The sequence below is a fragment of the Panthera leo genome, chromosome D4 (assembly GCF_018350215.1).
Source record: "Panthera leo isolate Ple1 chromosome D4, P.leo_Ple1_pat1.1, whole genome shotgun sequence".
Classification (NCBI taxonomy): Eukaryota; Metazoa; Chordata; class Mammalia; order Carnivora; family Felidae; genus Panthera; species Panthera leo.
Genome location: NC_056691.1, coordinates 25,332,867 through 25,353,757, shown reverse-complemented (window position 1 = coordinate 25,353,757; position 20,891 = coordinate 25,332,867). Strand labels below are relative to the sequence as shown.

The 20,891-nt window shown below is 42.1% G+C and overlaps 1 protein-coding gene across 2 annotated transcripts in view; it reads left to right on the top strand.

Moving 5' to 3' along the window:
- Window positions 1–20,891, top strand: part of SLC28A3 (solute carrier family 28 member 3) — a 59,576-nt gene that overhangs the window by 26,266 nt on the left and 12,419 nt on the right. For both annotated transcript variants that reach the window (XM_042913833.1, XM_042913832.1), the window contains exons 4-14: window positions 2,851–2,942; window positions 4,354–4,543; window positions 5,631–5,775; window positions 7,010–7,123; window positions 8,203–8,280; window positions 10,448–10,528; window positions 11,283–11,363; window positions 13,313–13,438; window positions 15,089–15,219; window positions 16,378–16,546; window positions 16,925–17,122. In XM_042913833.1, the coding sequence (XP_042769767.1) occupies window positions 2,851–2,942; window positions 4,354–4,543; window positions 5,631–5,775; window positions 7,010–7,123; window positions 8,203–8,280; window positions 10,448–10,528; window positions 11,283–11,363; window positions 13,313–13,438; window positions 15,089–15,219; window positions 16,378–16,546; window positions 16,925–17,122 (1,405 nt within the window). The remainder of the gene's footprint in view (window positions 1–2,850; window positions 2,943–4,353; window positions 4,544–5,630; window positions 5,776–7,009; window positions 7,124–8,202; window positions 8,281–10,447; window positions 10,529–11,282; window positions 11,364–13,312; window positions 13,439–15,088; window positions 15,220–16,377; window positions 16,547–16,924; window positions 17,123–20,891) is intronic.

Below are 20,891 nucleotides of genomic sequence, written 5' to 3'. Positions count from 1 at the left end.
TCCAGTCCATGCAAAAGTAGTTAATTCATCTTCTCAGTGTCAATCAATAAGCAATTGATTTCTCAAAACCCAATCCACATTAAGTCCCAACAAACTTGCTCTGACTGTAGTATCCTGAAGGTATTCCAAGTTCTTACTGCCCATGAGGTAAGAGAGGCAAATTATTTTTATTTTTTTGACCAGGAAAATGAACCTCAGAAAAGTGACTTACTCAAGTTTAGCTAGAGAGGAACAAAGATAACTTAATGTCAGCTTCTGGTTCCTAGCCCAAGATTGTCTGGTACTCTGTCATAACACTCAAGTATTTATCAAGTTTCTAAATTCCTATTTAAATTTTGTTTAAATTTCTATGTCTCTGAGGAACTTTATTTTTATGCATCAGAAGATATCTCTGGAGTTGGTCAGAATTAAGATTAAAAGCTCTTGTCACATTTACATCATCAAAAATATTTACTACCTCAGAAACCTGAGCTTTGTTCCATCTTTTATTATGCTTTACGGACCTCTGACTCCAGGGGCTGAGTAATTCTCTTGGGTGGTCAGGTTTCACTACTGTTAATGGGATGGAAGTAATCACCAAGAGGCTGGGAGTTGCCTAGCCATGATAACCAAATGGCCGAAGCCTCTATTTCTAGCTACTTTATTTTATGCAGTGTGAGCTGTCATGGACCACACATATTCCCTGCAATTAAAGAATCTGATCAATCCAACCCAAAGTATATGAATGTGTCCAATGAAATGTCGCCCTCCACCGCTGCCACTTTGAAACACTATCAGAAACTGAAGATGATGCATCATCAACCTTTCCTAAATTAGACGATGAAAATTTAGTCTTTACTGAACTTTGATTCCCTCAATATCTTCTGGATCAGTGTTTCCAATTCTCAGTACATGTATTCACACACATACACAACACCAAAGTTTTCATGAAATAAGACATCATTACTGTGAGTGATATGCTCTTATCAGTCCTATTCTTTCTTATTAAAGATGGGTGTCAGGGCATCTGGGTGGCTCAGTCAGTTAAGCGTCTGACTCTTGATCTCTGCTCAGGTCATGATCTCATGGCTCATGGATTCAAGCCCTGTGTTGGGCTCTGCACTGTCAGTGTGGAGAATCCTTGCTTGGTATTCTCTCTCTCTCTCTCTCTCTCGCTCTCGCTCTCGCTCTCGCTCTCCCTCCGCCCTCCCCTCTCTGCCCCTGCTCCTCCCTTTCTCTCTCAAAATAAATAAATAAACTTTAAAAAATAATAAAAGCTGTACATTTATTTAAAAAATAAAATAAGGGGCACCTGGGTGGCTCAGTTGGTTAAGCGGCTGACTTCGGCTCAGGTCATGATCTCACAGTCCGTGAGTTCGAGCCCCGCGTCAGGCTCTGTGCTGACAGCTCAGAGCCTGGAGCCTGTTTCAGATTCTGTGTCTCCCTCTCTCTCTGCCCCTCCCCTGTTCATGCTCTCTCTCTGTCTCAAAAATAAATAAATGTTAAAAAAAGTTTTAAAAAATCAAAAAAAAAATAAAAAATAAAATAAAATAAAGATGAGTGTCACACACTGTGCCTTCGCAACCCACTAATGGGTCCTAACCCACAGCTGTAGCATACTATTCCAAATAAGCAACACACACTCCCACTTCATTTATCTAGTAATTCAACAAATGCCCATCAAGCACACTAATGTCCAAGGTCCTAGTGCCATTGGGCTCACATCTGCTCTCCAGGAAGTTAGCCAGTCAAGCCTTTATCATAAAATGAAATCAAAGGAGACAGTAGGAGTAAAGCACAGAGGAATGACTCTGTTCAAGGAGATGCAAGAAGGTGTTGTTGGAGCAAGGGGCTTGGGCTGTGCCCTGAAACTTGCACAGGGGCCGAGACTTGGACATGGACGCACAGCTGCTGCAAAATGGACAAGTGGAGGCATTTGCAAGTGAGTCCTTTGGAATCCCAGAGATGAGGAATCTCCTACATAGGACTAGAAGTGACCTAGAAGTGGCAATGATTGTGTGAATAAATTCCTTCCTCCATTGGGAGAAGAGGTCTCTGTTAGAAGGGGCAGTGAGAAAAGAGGCAAATGTATGGAAGCCAGACCTCAGGGGAGGCACGGAGGGAACCAGGAGAACTCTGGGAGAAGCAGAGCATGGTCATTGTGGGTATGGGCCTGGGCCCCTCCAAAGTCACTTGCTGATGGCCACCATCCCCCTAGCACAAGTGCCCAGATCCACATATTGCTCACTCACTACCCACCACCCCCTAACAAAGCTCTGGACAGGAACAAAGATGTGCCAACAATGCCAGAACTTTTGAGAAAGCTACCTTACAACTTGCTGGCTAATAGCTCTGAAATCCACAAAATCCTCCTTTATATTTCAAGCACCCAGTGAAATCTGTCAGTCTCCCACTAAAAAACATGGTGAGCCAGGACAGGGAACCACCAACTTACTCAAACTTTGTGAGACCAAAAGGGATGACAATTCCTTAAATCAACGTTTCATATCCGTGGCTTAAAAGCTATCAGAGGCCCACATAGTCCCGTGAGAAACAGTCTTCTCCTACCATTTATTTCCAGCTTTTGGTTAGTTATCCATCTCTCCTGCTCTGTTTTCAGAAGCATGTTTTCTGCATCTCTGTAAGCCCTCAGGGCTTGGCACATCCACACAGCAAACATTGATCCAAGCTATAGCTGATTATAGTCTAAAAGGAGATGAGTATCCCATTTCTATTTTGTAGGACATCCACTTCATCCATCTGTTCGTTTGCTTGCTTGATTTACAAAGCCTCATCTAGCTTAGTATGTCAGTTTATTTCATGTTTTTGATGTTACCTTCTGCCTGCCTTTTTGCTCTTGTGTTGTTACAGGTATCTGGAAAGGAAGTATGATACAGTTTGTGATTTTTATAAGAAACACAAAACCACCCTTCAGTACATCCTCTGGGGCATCTTAATAGTAGGTAAATAACAAAAGGGGGGTGGGTGCCAGTGTCTTTGTTTGAGAATATTCCAAATAGTAGCTTTCTATGGAAAAAAAATAAATCTTTCTGTTACCCCTGGACCTTGGTGAATCCAGAGAAGTTAATCCAGAAGCTCCTGAGTGGTGGGTCTCAACTGTGGTTGCCTATGCAGATTGTTTCCCTGTTTGGTTTATGTAGCTAGCATCTAATTAGGTTCCCTAGTCTTACAGCCTTGGTTGTTGTGATATGGATTTAAGGGCTAGTTCATGCAAATCCAGGTAACTAGAAAACATGGTGATAAACACAAGATGGGGACCTAATCACAGGGGACAATATAAGCAATTAATACTTCATGCAAATGCAATGTGAGCAGGAGCCTAGGGTCATGCAGGTCACCCCTCCTGCCTGAAAGCAAGACCATGCTATCTTCATAGATGAGCAGGTCCCCTATTTTTACTCCCTCCAAAGCAAAGAGTTCTGCAGCCCATTTTGAATAACACCCCTGTCTATAAAATGTGAACCGTTGCACCCAAGTCCATAGATGTAAACCCAAGACTCTTGCACCTCCAAGGTCAGTGGCTTCGTTGGTGCTCAGATATCTGAAACAAGGAAAAGCAGGGTTTAAAGCTTCCTCTACACTGGGCCAGGTAGTATTTTAGGCTTTTCAGGCCATGCGGTGAAAGCCACACAACTCTGTCCTTCTAAAACAAAAGTAAACAGACAGGCGTGATGGTGTTTCCATGCAATTTTATTTGTAGATTCAGACACAAGTATACAAATACAACTGTACTTGCAACCTACAAAGATAAGTGGTAGGCCCGATTTAACCTGCAGACCATGTTGGCTGACCTTTCTAGGACACCCTGTTCTTATCCTAGAATCTCCTCTTCAAAAGCAGACACCTTGGTAATTATCCCTCACCCCTTTCTTTAGAGATTCTTTGGAACTCAGAGATGGTTGGAAGGCCTATTTTCCCACTGAAGCGTAGGCCAAATCTGAGCTGCAAACCAGGAGAATCAATACCTTTTTGCCAGTGGTTGCTTCAACACCTAGCCTTTCTCTGATAGAAACTCCCCTGCTGAGTCTGAATACCCAAAAATAGGAGTTAGTACTGAGAGGCCCAACAATCAAGCATCAAGATTCAAGAACTTGAGGTTCTATGAGAAAACAGACCTAGCACTCTGTCCTTCCTGCATTCATGGTGAGACTGTTAGGGAATTACTGTGAAAAAAACAAAATCCTAAAAATATATAGTACAGATAATTACATGAGTCAATAGCCCTATCAAGAGCAATCCTGCATTCAATGGTTTCTTGATTGAACCTCCCCTTGGCTGAGCCCCATCAGTGATAGAGGCGGGTCTGCACCTGGTGTTGGTGATGCCCCCTGTCTGTGCTTGCTTTCTCGACAGGTTACCTGGCAATGGTGATTGCAGCTTGTGCGCTGAACTTTCATAGAGCCCTTCCCCTTTTCGTGATCACCGTGGCTGTCATCTTCTTTGTTGTCTGGGATTACTTTATGGCCAAATATGAGCATCGAATCAATGAGTACCTATCTCCTGGCAGAAGGCTCCTAAACAGCCATTGGTTCTGGATGAAGTGGTAAACTCACTCCGTTCCCTTGTTGCATTTGAGAGAAATGTTAGTCTTTTCCAACACTGTTTCCAAAAACGTGTTCTGAAATTGGTCCCTCATTTATAGGCTATTGAAACTAGAAATAACCTGGGGAATAATCTGCTATAATACCTTCATTTTACAAACAGGAAATCAAAGCCTAGACAGGGCAATGACTCGTTCAAGATATGTTCAAATGTCCCTGCAAACTGCTTTAATTCCAAGTGCCACTAAATGATAAAATATTGTCCAAAAGAAAGGACAGTTCTTACTTGGGGAGGTGGCTTTCTGATCTGGGCTTGAAGCTGGCCTCTTTGAAAGTAAGACCCTCTGAATATAAAAGTTGACTCTTTCCTATAAGACCCCCTATCCATATCCAATGAGTGACCGCTCAGGGCTTTTCTTTCAGCCTTTTTCTATGGGACCTCCTCTTTCTCCAGGTGACCCTAGTGGATTAGACACAAGACAGGTTCTCCCCAGAATGGCTCTCAAGGGATGTACCTGGAAAGTTCACATATCCTTGACCTAACAACGTAGGATTATTCAATCCCAACACAGCACACTTTCTGGCTCTGCCATCCAAGCTGTGAGTCAAACTTGTCATGCCCACTAGATCCGCCAAGGAGTCATAACCCTTCCTGAAGTCCAACTTACTCTGTGAGGTTCAGCTGAAGTCCTCCAACTTCAGAGAGCACATTTCAAGTTCTCCCCTAAAGGGCAGAAGGTTACATCTCTCCCATCTCCCAAAATGGACATGAGAACTCACAGAAGATCTCCCAAAGAAACCACTAGACTTCCCTCTCTAACACCCTTTCTCATCTCTGACCCCTTTGTATGATCTTGAACGAATGAAGAGCCCAAGAGTTTTGGAATGTGCTTAATCCAGTGCTTAATTTTTGGCTATCCTCCTTGATAGCCACAACCAAAGAGGGTTTGTGCCATGTCTAGAAGCATAACTTCCTGGTGCCAGGGTGTTACTCTTAATAAATTTTTTGTTTATTAGTTTAAGTCTGATTTTAAGATTTTCAAGTTAGCAGAGCAAACGATACTGATGCCCCCTTTCCAATTTTCTTAGGGTGATTTGGAGCTTACTGATTCTGGGTGTTATATTCTGGCTCATCTTGGACACCGCCAAACTGGGCCAACAGCAGCTGGTGTCCTTTGGTGGGCTCATAATGTACGTTATCCTGGTATTTATATTTTCCAAGCACCCAACCAAAGTAAGTATGAAATCAATCTTTTTCAGCTTTTTCCCTCTTTTTTTCCCTCATGTCTAAATTGCTCAAAATAATGAGTGTGAGAGAATTTCACTGTTACTCAATATTAGTCTTACCTTGTTATGCTCTTTTAAGTGGCTAGGGCACCTTCCTTCCTGAACTTGCTTAGTACTAGTACTCTCTCATTTTTAATTCTCAGTAATTTTCCAGTTACACCACCAGTGAGGTGTTCTCTCCTGTCAAGTCTAATTTCTACTCACGTCCTCCACCTCCCTCCATCAAACATGCTAAGAAAATTCATCTGTTTTGATCCCGATCTCCCCGGACCAGTAAATAATCTAATATTCTACCATTGGATTCTGTAGTTTATCATATTTCCACTTGCAATTTAGGTTATTTTACTGCAAAAATCTGTCCTTAAACAGACCAGATTTGTTCCCACTGAATTCAATCCCTATCCTCATTCTGACAGCCTGTAACCCGTTAAACGGGCAAGAATTTGGAGACATCCAGGCTTTCACACATGACTCAGAATGGCAAACTCCGGAACACTTTACTGGCTGAAAGGTTGGCCCAAGAAGAAGGTCACGTAATAAGATCCAAAGTCCTTGCCCTGCTAGGGTCAGCATCGCTGCTGATTGGTCTGCCTCCAGTTCTTCAGTTCTCGGCAGCCCACTCGTCTCTGCACCAAAAATGAAAGCAGATGATTGTCCATTACTGCTGTACTCCCTGGGTCTGCATTAGAGTTAATTGGTTCCTTTTACAGTGAAATGAGAGCCCCTCAACAGGGAGGAATTTCACTTAATTCACTTACAAATTGTCAGATGAACAAACCTTGGGCACACAGAGAAGTCATGCTCTGCCTTTCCATTTTCCAGACAGGGGAAATAATTATATGTCTCTCACATTTATAGCACAACTAAGAGGGCCAGATCCTTCCTTCCTCCTTTGATTGTCCTTCTAAGACTACTCTTTGTGTCTAAGTCATTTTGTCGTGATATAATGATAATTGCATACCTTCCGGAGACTGAAGTCTTCGAACTCAGGATTGGGATGATGGAATGCAGCCCCAAGATCTGGGGCCGTGATTCTCTGCTCACAAGTGCTTTGGCCTCTCAAAGATGGATCACGGGCCATGTGTGAGAAGCTTCCGAGGAAATAGTAATCCTCTGGGTGTTTATGCTGAGCTTAGCCATTCATTTTCTAGTGACACCTATCTCTTCATCTTTCTGCATAGGTTTACTGGAGGCCTGTCTTTTGGGGAATTGGGTTACAGTTTCTTCTTGGGCTCTTAATCCTAAGGACTGAACCTGGATTTATGGCTTTCGATTGGTTAGGTAAACAAGTTCAAGTAAGTTGGGTTTAAATGAACACCTTGCTTGTAAATTCTTTTTTAACATTTGGATATAATCCTTAAGACATGTCAGAAATAGGTTTATTTAACTGCATTAGTTGACCCACATTTTTGTGTAGAATATGTTAATCTGTCTAGTTTATTAATATTACAGTTGTCCCTCGCCCAATCATCCACTACATCACTCCCCATCCTGATTGCCCCTTCATGCTGGCCCAGGGGTGTCACACTTCTAAGATGGTTCCACAAATAGAGAAACAAGCTTTCTTTGCATGGAGTGATAGCTAGTGTCACCTATGTCCCATCTATGACTTGCTGGAACAAATTGCCACACCTGGTTCCTTCTTGAGTATCCTGGAGTCAGATTAAATGTCACAAGTGACAGGAAATCTGTATGCAGGTATAGTTCAAAAATACACTTCCTAGGGCACCTGGGTGGCTCAGTCACATAAGCATCCGACTCTAGGTTTCGGCTCAGGTCATGATCTCACAGTTCATGAGTTTGAGCCCCGCGTCAGGCTCTATCTCAACAACACAGAGCCTGCTTGGGATTCCGTCTCCCTCTCTCTCTCTGCCCCTCCCCTGCTGGCTCTCTCTCTCTCTCTCTCTCTCTCTCTCTCTCAAAAACAAATATATAAACATTTTATTTTTTTTAATTTTTTTAATGTTTATTTATTTTTGAGACAGAAAGAGACAGACCGTGAGCAGGGGAGGGGCAGAGAGAGAGGGAGACAGAATCCAAAACAGCCTCTAGGCTCTGCGCTGTCATCACAGAGCCCAATGTGGGGCTTGAACCCACGAACCGCGAGATCATGACCTGAGCCAAAGTCGGATGCTTAACCGACTGAGCCACCCAGGCGCCCCTTTTACTTTATTTTATTTTTTAAACATTAAAAAAAAAATACACTTCCATGCCATCCACTGGAGGGGGAGAAAGGTTGTAAAAATTTACTTTCCACCTCTATCCAGCAAGTTTGCTGGGCTCCCCTTCTGCAGAGCCTGGGAGGCCCTGTGGACTGTAACCACCAGTTCCATGGTTGTAATGATCATGTGCTCTTTTCCTTTCTTTAACTCAGACCTTCTTGGAGTATACTAACGCTGGGGCTGAATTTGTCTTTGGTGAGACATATGCAGACCACTTCTTTGCATTTAAGGTAAAGCTAAACCCCTTTTCTAAGTATTACTTCCTTGTCAGTAGCTTCTCAATTTTGTAGATGTTCCAATAGAATCTGACCCGAACCAGATATATACCTGCTGGGCATGTCCTACATGGATAGCACATCACCACCTTTTTCGATTTATCTGATTTTATCTGAAGTCAGTGGATTGTAAACATTTTACTTTGTTTCTATAGCACTGAGGGAAACATCTAGAAATATACAAAATATACAAAAACTTTTGAGGGGGCTCATAGCATTGCCTGAGATACTTTTGAGAAATCATATGGGGTAACAGCATCTGAAGCATCAGGGAAAAGAACATTTGGTACCCGGCAATGAACAGGCATATGGCCACTGATAGCTTCCAGGCCAGGGATCAGAGACAGCCTTGTGCTCCGGAACCCCGTTTCCCAAAAAGAGACAGTTGCTCACTCGTATCAACCTCTGTTCTTCCAGAGCCATCTCCGTGCTAAACCTTTTGTGTCTTTCCTTCAGTACCGCAAGCCTGGAGGCTGGGCCTTCTCCCAACCAAAGGAGGGACATTATTCTCCAAGGGAAAGGCAACCTGGCCTCCCAGTGCTCCCACAAGCCCCAGGAAGCTCACTGTCCCCAGTGAAGCCCCTACAAATACTTGTTGATGAGTCAGAAAGATAAATTTGGCTTTGCCTTCAGCATTCTTTGTTGTGGTGTTATTGTTCCTACACATCTAAATTGTTTTCTCACTTAGGGTCTCTAAGTTTACCTCCAAACTACCCCATCTTCCGTTAGGCCAACTTTTATGCTGAATCTTTTTTTTAATTGCTGAGTTTTGTTTTTTTTAAATGCTGATTTGATGCTTTGGTTGCTAAGATGACAAAGCCATCTCCCAAAGGCCAAGTGTTTACAAACTGAGACAGAAATATGCTCATATCATGAATTGAACCCAGAATTGGAAAAAGAAAGTCACAAGGAAGGCATACCTTGATGCCCAGACTACACCAGTGTCTTTAGACTTTACCTACCCACCCACACACCCACCACCTCCCTCTCCCCCAGAGAGGTGGCCTCTGTCCTCCCAGCCAAAGCAGAATCCCTGTGGGAACATTCAAGAGATAAGCTCCTTGAATTCCCCGAAGCTTTCAGGAAGGCACTGCTTGCCCATTAAAGCCAATAAAAGCACAGAAGTGACTGAGCTCTGCATAATGGCACAAAATGTCTTTTGATATATATTATTAATAAATTTTTCTAGATCAGATCCTGTACAAATTGTCCTCAGTCATTCTGTGCCTCTGGTGGCAGTATGTCCCTGGCCATTTAGCTGGGGAACAGAGGAGAAGGGTTACAGAGGGGTAGGAGTGTGGGGGGACCCAGCCCACAGCTCTGTGTGTTCTCTGCAGGGTGGAAACTGCTCACTGTAGAAACAGGCTATCTTGAAGGCACCCAAAGAGCTTCAGGGAAATAGGGTTCAGAAAAAGACGCTTGTGGTATCACGCAATAAACTATTTCCAAAGTTTATTTTTTAGAAGTTCAAAAACTCCATGAGTACAATAATTATTCTCTTCAGAGCTAAGTGAATGAATGCTTACCCTCCCATAGGGAGGTAAGTTTGGGTAAGCACCCACCATGCTGTATCTGGTCTGTGCAACTTCTACAAATAAAGATCTGAGGCTGCTCACACTCTGTTTCGACCAGGATTCTCTGCCAGTGAGGCTATTTAATATCAGAACTTCAAGAATATCTGCCAGTGGCCCTCGGTGTGTGGATCTAGTTATTACAAACTACCCCCTCATCGAACTTCATTCCTTCTCTGAGAAACTGAAGTAACAGCAGCTCATCATTGCCAAGAAACAAACAAACAAACAAACAAGTCATGCTTCCTATAAAATATCCTCAAGCTGATCCAGAGCAAATTCAAATAAAAGACTGTAGATGGGGAAGCTGCCTGAGAAAAGTGTCATTTAGTTCAAGAGGAGTGAACTAAATGTGTCATTTAGTTCATTCAAGTGTCATTTAGTTCATTTAGTCAAAAGTTCAAGAGGAGTTTCTAGTAGTTTTATGATGTTTCCAGGTGGAGCAGGGTTGGGGAGAGGGAGGCAGAAAAGAGACCTGATCTGAAACTTAACTAACACAACTGAAGCAACTTCAACCCTGGATTGCCCTCAAACCCCCATCTCACCCCCAGGTCCTGCCAATCGTGGTCTTCTTCAGCACGGTCATGTCCATGCTCTACTACCTCGGGTTGATGCAGTGGATCATTAGAAAGGTACTGGGTCTTGAAGGGACTGGCTGCTTCTTTCAGGGACAAAGTCTTAGATGCCTTTTATCCAGGATTTTCCAAAGTGCCTTTCTGTTTGTGCCAAGATCCGCCACCACCACACACAGCATTATTGTGCTCATGTCTAAGCAGAAAGGAAGGAGAGAATGCAACAGGAAGTTTCCATCCTGAGGTGGGCACCACAGTCTCTAGTTGGAAGGGCCAGTAGAGAAGCAGGACCATAAACCATGTTCATTTGAGAGTTAAGTAGAAAGGGCCAAACCTCATTCCACTACTTATTAGCTGGGTGATCTTAGACAAAACAACCAAACTGTTCTATGCCTCAGATTCCTTTTCTATAAAATGGCCATAATTATAGGACCTCCGTCAAAGGGGTATTATGATAATTAAATGCATTACATGGATCAAGAGCTTAAAACAGTGCTTGGAATGCAGTAAAGCCTGTCAAGAATGTAAGCAATTATTAGAATTTATTATTCTCATACAGTGTTTCAGTACAGATTTGTTTCTATAGTGAATGTATAAATTCAAGGCAAATACAATGACTCAGCCTTATCACTCAAATAGGAGGATTTGATGGGCCTACTCTGTAAACTGTAGATAAGATATACTCACACTTAGCACCATCACTGGCCTGCCAACAATTGTTGAAGGCATTTTCCTCCAAAGATTTTCATCCCTACTTTGAAGTTTTGTGTATACAAGCAACTCTTCACTGACTTTGTCCCTTATCTCTTTTCAGGTTGGATGGGTAATGCTAGTTACTATGGGATCATCTCCTATTGAATCTGTAGTTGCTGCTGGCAATATATTTGTTGGACAGGTAAGTTGTAATCTCAAAACAAAACAAAACACCTGTTGAAATGGATACTCTTACCAGAAATTAGAGTAAAAAATATAACATTATAAATATACTGGTGTTATTTTTTTTTATATGTCAGCAGAAGGGTGTCAAAATAAGGAGCCCTCAGCATTGACAATGTCCAGATTCCAGCGAGAAAAAAGAGTGTACGAGAATGATCCCTCCCAAGTGTCCCAGTGCACTAGTGTAAAATTTGGGTTCTTGAAAGTGTATGGAGAAGAAAGACGGAAAATCATTTTATCGAATTAGCAAAGCACTGGGCTCCTCCCGTTCTCAACCAATCTTTTCTGAATTAATTGAATTGTTGAGGTCTCTGATCCACCCTTCAGAGGCTAACAGGTCACCCACTCCTGTGGAGTTCACCACTTACTCTGAAGCTGCAAACATGTAACAGGGAGCCTCACATTCTGTGGTATAATGCTTGTGGTAATGAAAGAGACCAAGAAAGACTTTCCACCAATAACCCTGCAGCCGTATGAATACTTGAGTTTATTCTCAACTTGTCTGAACTGGCCAACAGTCTGTCTTGGCTGGGCCTGAAGAAAAATGCTGATGAGCAAAAGCATTCTCATCCTTCTGATCCATCACATGGATAAGTGTTTTGCCTGAAGCCCATTTAAGCAAGGAAGTATGCTGCTAGGGGGTGTCCTTCAAAACAGCAGCATTCCTATGGGGAGAATAAGTAAGATATGGTAATCATCCTCAATGCTCAGGGTATGTGGCTTTGGGAAAAATGGAATCACACACCCAAGAACCAAAGTATGAATGTTTGCCAGCACAGCTACCCAAGGAAATTGGATTTGAAGCAAAAAGCAAGTCACCCAGAGAAGCACATGGCTCCAAGTCTGAGGCTTAGAATTGTTCCAGGCAGGCTGAGCCTTATTGGTAAGCCCAGCGTGCTAGCCTGGAGTATAGTCTTTAGGGAAGGGCCCAGACTTCCTTCCCTAGGAGTTGAAATTATTATAATTATAGTCATAAAATCTCTCAGGACTAATTAGAACACCATCTTGACTTGATTACTCCTACCTGCGGGGTCAGAGAACTCATGTACTGAGTTTCTATTTAGTCCATGAAATGAAGCTCAATACATTCAATCTTACAGAACAATTACAAATAATGAGGGGAAAATTGTAAAATTGCACACATGCTTCTGTGGTGCTCAATGTTATACTTAATATGCTAAAAGTACAGCTATTATTTATGGAGAGCCCTACATTGTGGGCTGTCTGTCCTCCTTAATGGGATTCAAGCCTTTACAACTACACCCTCTCTAATTCCTTTCCACCCATGGGGAAGAGTGGGGCCTCTGAATCTCAACTAGGAAAGCGCCTGTGGGCACCTGCCCTTGCTATTGCTCGTATTTTTTTTATACTTGTGTCTCTACTTCCCTGTGCTTTAAGCAAAGAGGTTTATGGTCTGTCATAATGAAGCTGGAAGATGGGAGATCACAGTGACTTGGAAATCACCAGTTCAGAAGAGCAGGGCATAGTTACTTGGGCAATAGTGTTCCAACCTTAGAAAAATGTACCTGGCCATCAGACTCCAATCCTAGGTTGGTGGGGGCCGTATATGAATTGGCCTTGCAAACTTTGCAAACCTCACACGTAACTCTATATGCACACTGACAGAGTTCAGTGACCCAGACATCGATGGTATGGGTTCTCAAATGAGCATGCCTCAGAACCACCTGGAAGGCTTGTTCACACACGATTGCTCGTCCCATTCTCAGCGTTGCTGAAGCGATTGAGTCTGAGAATTTGCATGCCTGACAAGTTCCCAGGTGATGTTGATGGAGCTGGCCTGTGGTTCACTCTTAGAAATACTGCTTTAGAAAATGGAATCTTGAGTAGATTGGCACACCTTCCTAAGGTTTAAAAGGGGACGTTTAACCTGGTCTCACTTTGTTCCAGACAGAGTCTCCGCTGCTGGTCCGACCCTACTTACCACACATCACCAAGTCTGAACTCCATGCAATCATGACTGCTGGGTTCTCTACCATCGCTGGAAGTGTGTTAGGTGCATACATTTCTTTCGGGGTAAGAATGTTTGAAGATAAATTTATGGAAAATTCAACTTCTTTCTTTGCTGCTGTTGTTTCTGTGTTTTCTCTACCACTGCTACTGGATAAGGAGGCCAAAAGAGTGTCCTTTTTGCTGAATATTTGGTCGTGGTTCCTTTGGCATTTGAATGGAGAGACCCTGAGGAGCTTTGTGGCTTCACTTTCAAAACCCTGCCACCTAAACGTGCATTATATCCGAATGTGGCAGAATGAAATCATATTATGAGCTTATTTTGGCTGAACATTCAAATATGTAAAAACAACAACAAAAAAAAACCTTATTACTGTCTCTAGCAAAGGCAGTGTAGACCAGAGGTCAGCAAGGTATGGCCCCTGGGACAAACTCGATTGCTCCCTTTTTTGGTAACTAAAGTTTGACAGGAAACCAGCTACTTCTCTTCACTTCTCTTTGGCAGCTTTCATGCTACAGAGTTGAGTAGCGTGGCCTGAAAAAGCCAAAAATGTTTACTCTCTGGCCCTTCATAGAGAAAGTTTTCTGACCTGTGTCTAGTGCAGTGGGTTTCAAACCTTTCTGCACATTAGAACCATCTGATGCCCAGGCCCATACCACAGAGTAACTAAACCAGAATCTCTTAATATATATTAATATATTAATTATTAATTAATATAGTTAATATTAATTAATAATTAATATATTAATAATTAATTAATATAATTATTAATATATATTATTGACAGCCAGTTTGAGAGCTAGTGGTCTGTGGCATAGGGCTGCAGAACACAACTGATGCATGTGTCCCAAGCACAGAGCTTATAAGCCATGTGGCTTATAAGTGGAGAAATAAGCCATGTGGCTTATAAGTGGAGAAATGGAAGAACATGCAGCTTTGTGACCCAGGTGACTTATACTTCTTATAAGATAGATGGGCTTTTTTTCCTCCATTTCATCCAGGCCTCAGAGAGCCAACCAACAGGGACAGGGAAGAGAAAAAGGGTGAAAGTGATCTTAGAATAGCAGTTCTACTGAATCCCTGGATGGTCCACTCTGCCACAACCATAGGAATGCTGCCAGCAAAAATGTGCAGGATGGAATAGGAGCGGGGAGGGATGTATGGATTCTAGAATTCTGAAAATACGAGGAAGAGAATGCAAAAACAAAATAACTTACAGATTAAAGGGACTCTGGATAAATGAATCTGGTATAAAGGCACCAAGGATTTCAGGAAAGCAAAAGGAAGACAGAGAGGGATCTATCCATGCCTGCATCCCCAGATATTTCCCCTATCTGCGTTGATGATGTAGTGAAATATGGGCTTTAGGGACTATTTAAACATTCAAAAGGTCAACAGAGAGGTAGAGGAATCTTCTTTGGAAGTTCTTACAACACAGGATTAATTAATCCTATTCTGAAATGATTGGATTTCGGTTTTATGCTTCTCCCCAAAGGATGTGGTCAATTAACACAAATTCCTCCCTTCCCCCTCTGACTCTCCAAGGTCATGCCGACTTGGCTCACTGAGTGTTTCCAAGCCTCCAAAGAAACCCTTTTCTGGCATAGGCTCAATTCCTGCCCTTCTCTTCTCTTGTAAGCCTTTCGGGCCATTTTCATTCTGAACACAACAGAAAGACTACACTTCAGTTGGTCTCCTTTCTCCTGAAATCACAGGTTTCAGCCTCCCACTTGTTAACTGCCTCAGTCATGTCCGCACCTGCATCATTGGCTGTGGCTAAACTCTTTTGGCCTGAGAGGGAAACACCTAAAATAACCCTCCAGAATGCCATGAAAATGGAAAGTGGGTAAGTGGGATGCATTCATCTACTTAATACAAGCTGGGGAGTTGGGGGTGGCGGGGAGGGGGTCCAAATTCAAAATACAGCAAAAAGTTGCTAATCGGAGAGCACAGTGAATTATAGTATTAAAGTAAATTTAATTTCCCAGTGACTATTAGACTTTACTAGACTTCCACAAAAATCTCTTTTCAATTCTTGAAAAACTTCCCAAATATTTGAATGTCAATACATTTCCTTAACTGTGCAATGTAGATATTTCATTTTAAAAATATATGTTTATTGAGCCCAGACTTAAGACCATCGGAAAGACATGGGACAACCATTTCTGGAAGTTTCTTATATAACAAGGAGAATTAAGGTGTGGTATAAGTATCTTTAACCCCTCTTCAATTCATTCTCTTTTGCCCTGTGCAAAAGAAAGAAAAAGGGGTGAAAAAGACAAAGGGATTTAGGATAGTCAAAAGAATTTAATTAAATGACAGAATCCACCAGTGAACATGTTGCTGAGGTTCATTCCTTGTCTGTATGTAGGGACAGTCAGAACCATGAGTGACAAGCAAGTTGTCAAAGAATACACATAGTGAATATGTGTGATTCCACTTATAAAGTTAGCAAATGTGTAAATATACACAGCATATTATTTAGGCATAAAATGATGTAGGAAAAATAAAAAGAAGGGGAATGATGAGCAATTTCTAGGGAGCCAGGTACCTCTGAGATTAAAGAGAAGAGAATGAGATTAAGGAAGCAGAGGCACTCAAAGGTGATGGTGATATTCCATTTCTTAAATGAGGTCATGGATATTCAGGCCTTCCTCGAATTATTAGTTCTTATACTGTGAATATTTTATAAATATTTTCTAGTAGCTACCTTCATACAATTTTTAAATCTACAATATTTTTATCTTTTCACAGATTTTTAACTATAAATCCTCCCCCCATTAACAGAGTAGTATAACAGTTAGACACCCATATACCCATCACCTACATTCAGCAATTATAAATGCCATCATGATTTCATGGAATTTAGAAGAGCATTTTGACCCAGGCCTGAGCCTGAGAGTTTGTCCAAACAAGTGAGTTCTGATCGTGCCATTTCTACAGCTGTGATGTCCGTCTGCTGACAACACCTGGGTAATTCTGGAATTGCTATTTTTTAATAAAGTGATTCAAGGAACCTCCTAGAAGCCGCAACGCAGGGAGCATCCTCATCCATCTCCCTAGTGGCAAACATAGCTGTGAACTTGATTGCCTTCCTGGCCCTGTTGTCTTTTTTGAATGCGGCCCTGTCCTGGTTTGGAAACATGTTTGACTACCCACAACTGAGTTTTGAGGTATAATTCTATCATGTCTCTTCTCCATTTTGTTTCTGCCTATATTTGTTTAAGAATAAAATAGGTTTGTGAATTGCCTTCCCTAACAACCTATAGTATACTCTTACATAATGCACATGCCTGTCATGTATCTGCCACCCCCTATCACCCTCCTTCCCCCAACATACAGCCATTCTCTCCTGACCTCATGCCAGGAATCCAGGTTACCAATGCCGACCTTGACTCCTAATGGATAGAGATAGGTCAGACAATGTGAAGGGATTTCTGTGCTTAAAGGAGACACAGCGGCAGGGGTGGGGGATCTTATCACAAGCGTGAGGCAGAATAACCAGAAACAAATCAACATTCTAATAAAATATCTATTTTTGGGTTTTATAGATAATATGCTCCTACATCTTCATGCCCTTTTCCTTCATGATGGGAGTGGACTGGCAAGACAGCTTTATGGTTGCCAAGCTCATAGGCTATAAGACATTTTTCAATGAATTTGTGGCTTATGAACACCTCTCAAAATTGATCAACTTAAGAAAAGAGGCTGGACCCAAATTTGTGAATGGTGTGCAGCAATATATGTCAGTGAGTAAATGCTTTGATTTCTCAATACTTCTTCATCACATACATACACTCGTCGAACAGTACTAGTGCTTCTGTGTATCAAGATAGGCACTTGGGGATACAACAGAGGACAAAACAGTCTCTGATCTCATGGGCTCATAGTGAACATAGTACCTCATAATTTTCAATGGCGTTGAACTAATCCATGTGTGTGTGTATGTGTGTGTGTGTGCGTGTGTGTGTGTGTGTGCGTGTAGAGAAACACAGCTAATCCTTACGACTGTGATCATTTACTTTTGAGAGCTGTGGATCCGAACATAGAGTCATATGAACTGGGACTGGAATCAATCAATCAACAAATATTTGCCATATGCCTCCTATCTGCAATGCAGCTATGCACTGAGGGAAGGAGTACTAAGGCATCTGCCCTCATGGGCTCATAGTCTAATCATCTTGAAAGTCTCTTCCTTCCAGCTTTTGAAATTCTATGAACTCTGAGAAACTGCCCAAATGCAAGACAGTCCCTGGGCATCTTAAAGAAGTAGTGAGACACAAGTGGATGAGGGAAGAGAAAATCTTGGAAAGTGGTCTGAACTTTGGAGACAAACATCCTGTAATGGTGTCAGGACTTCAGGTCAATAGGCTGTAAGGAGATGGTCATGTCCACTTGGCCTTGGAAGGGCTAAGGGAACTCAGGGGAAGCCATTACTTAGGTCATATTATATAGCCACATCTCCAATGTTTACTTTCCTGAAGAACAGAATTGTCACACACGTGGAAGGTCTTAGGGAAATGGTGGACATTTCTGACCACCACCATTACTCATTGAAACAAGTCACTTGTGGGGCACCTGGCTGGCTCAGTTGGTTGAGCATCCAACTTTGGCTCAGGTCAGGATCTCATGGTTTGTGGGTTCAAGCCCTGATACATGCCCTGTGCTGACAGCTCAGAGCCTGGAGCCTGTTTTGGATTCTGTGTCTCCCACTCTCACTCTGCCTCTCTCTCAAAAATAAGTAAACATTAAAAAACAAAATTAAAATTTTAAAAAGCCACTTGTAATTAAGGTTCTAGGCCTGTATTTGGCTTTAAAAGGAAAGAGGAGGAAAATCATGCTGCCCAAGGCTCTGAAATCGCCTGCCACTGAACAACGCTATCATCTTCCCAGCAAAGTACCAAACATGCAAATTTACTCACATATACTACACAAATGGAACTGCCCACTCCAGGGGAGTACTGATCTGTGTTTTATGGTCCAGGTCGTTTGACCCACACATCGGATACAGTGGCTCTGTAGGTCTCCTGTTTTTCAATGTCTGTTCTTCAACTGGCCATGCAGTGCAGCTTGGCAGAATGTCTTCATTGTTTGGATGCCACCACAAACCAGTGTGCTTCCACGCCAAAAGTAAACAATAGGCTAAATTAAGTGAATTGCTTTCCATCCCCAACTGTCAGTTGCCAGGAGAAAGTAGTTTTGTTCATGAGCTGAGCAAGCTCACGATCCCAGCAGTGCCCAGCGGGCTTGTGAACAATTAAGAGAACAGAGACACAACAGTAGAGCTGATTTGGGTTGAGGGTGAGCCCCCATCAGAGTCCGACCCACAGGAGAGATCTGGAGACAGGAATTCAGTAGCTTCTGCTACTGTCGAGTCATAATGGCAAAAGCATTTTGTTTTTTCCCATTTCTTATTTCCAGTCGACAAAATGGGGATGAGTCCCTGCAGTTTTTGTTTACCAACCAACAAGCAGTGGGGATGTCACAGCATCTCCTGGAAAAGGCAACACATGACTGAAGCATAAGATCTGGGTCCCTGAGGCAAAACCCAGTGTTGTCCAGGTCAGAATATGTACGTAGCATGTCATCTGCAAAATGAGCTCTTCCTTACCCCATCGTCTTTTCTTTCCCAGAATAAAAGTAATACTTTGTGGCATAAAAACAGACACTCAGATCAGTGGAACAGAATAGAGAACCCAGAAATGGACCCACAAACATATGACTAATCTTTGACAAAGCAGGAAAGAATATCCAATGGAATAAAGACAGTCTCTTCAGCAAGTGGTGCTGGGAAAACTGGACAGCGACATGCAGAAGAATGAACCTGGACCACTTTCTTATACCATGCACAAAAATAAACTCAAAATGGATGAAAGACCTAAATGTAAGACAGGAAGCCATCAAAATCCTTGAGGAGAAAGCAGGCAAAAGCCTCTTTGACCTTGGCCCCACAGCAACTTCTTACTCAACCCGTCTCCAGAGGCAAGGGAAACAAAAGCAAAAATGAACTATTAGCACCTCATCAAAATAAAAAGCTTCTGCACAGCGAAGGAAACAATCAGCAAAAGGCAAACGATGGAATAGGAGAAGATATCTGCAAATGACATATCACATAAAGGGTTAGTATCCAAAACCTATAAAGAACTTATCAAACTCAACACCCAAAAAACAAATAATCCAGTGAAGAAATGGGCAAAAGACATGAATAGACACTTCTCCAAAGATGGACAACCGACACATGAAAAAATGCTCAACATCACTCATCATCAGGGAAATACAAATCAAAACCACAATGAGCTACCCCTTCACACCTGTCAGAATGGCTAACATTAACAACTTTGCGCTGCTGGTGGGAATGCAAACTGGTGCAGCCACTCTGGAAAACAGTATGGAGGTTCCTCAAAAAAAGTAAAAATAGAACTACCCTACAACCCAGCAATTGCACTAGTAGGTATTTATCCAAGGGATACAGGTATGCTGTTTCAAAGGGACACATGCACCCCAATGTTTATAGCAGCACTATCAACAATAGCCAAAGTATGGAAAGAGCCCATCCATAGATGAATGAATGGCTAAAGAAGATGTGGTATATATATACAATGGAGTATTACTCGGCAATCAAAAACAATGAAATCTTGCCATTTGTAACTACATGGATGGAACTAGAGGGTATTATGCTAAGCGAAATTAGTCATACAGAGAAAGGCAAATATCATATGACTTCACTCATATGATGAATTTAAGATACAAAACAGACAAACACAAGGGAAGGAAAGCAAAAATAATATAAAAACAGGGAGGGGGATAAAACATAAGAGACTCTTAAATACGGAGAGCAAACAGAGGGTTGCTGGAGGGGTTGTGGGAGAGGGGATGGGCTAAATAGGTAAGAAGCATTAAGGAAATCATTGTTGCATTTTATGCTAACTAACTTGGATGTAAATTATAAAAAAATGTTTAAGTAATACTTTGTATATTTATTTATTTACACTTAATTTATACATACCATCATACAGAATTCAAAAGTCACAAAAAGGTGAAAAGGAAAAGGAAGTCACCCCCCTATATCTCTGCCACTCAGCTCTTCTCCCTGTAACCATTACGCTCATTGTTCTTAAACTTGCTCTTTGCACATATAACCTATCTCAGATCCCTTTCCCCATCAGTGTCTGTGAAATAGTATTCTATGGTATGAACACAACATTATCTAATTTAACCAGTCCCTTGTTGATGGACACTGTTATCCATTTTCTGCCATTGGAAGTAATGCAATGACTGTCCTTGTACGTATGGTATCTCTGCTCATGTGCAAGAACTGCATGATGCATTATTATTTTCCCAGTGCAGCTCTTCCCATCACGTAATCTTGCACATTTATGGGGGAAGGCAAAGTGGAATCATTTCAGCCTCCTTTTCCTCTTATTTTAAAACCTTACATGGCCACATCTGTGTATCCCCTTCCCACAGAGCTCCAAAAACAGGAAAGATGAATCTCAAGCACTTTGTGCCATCTTCCTC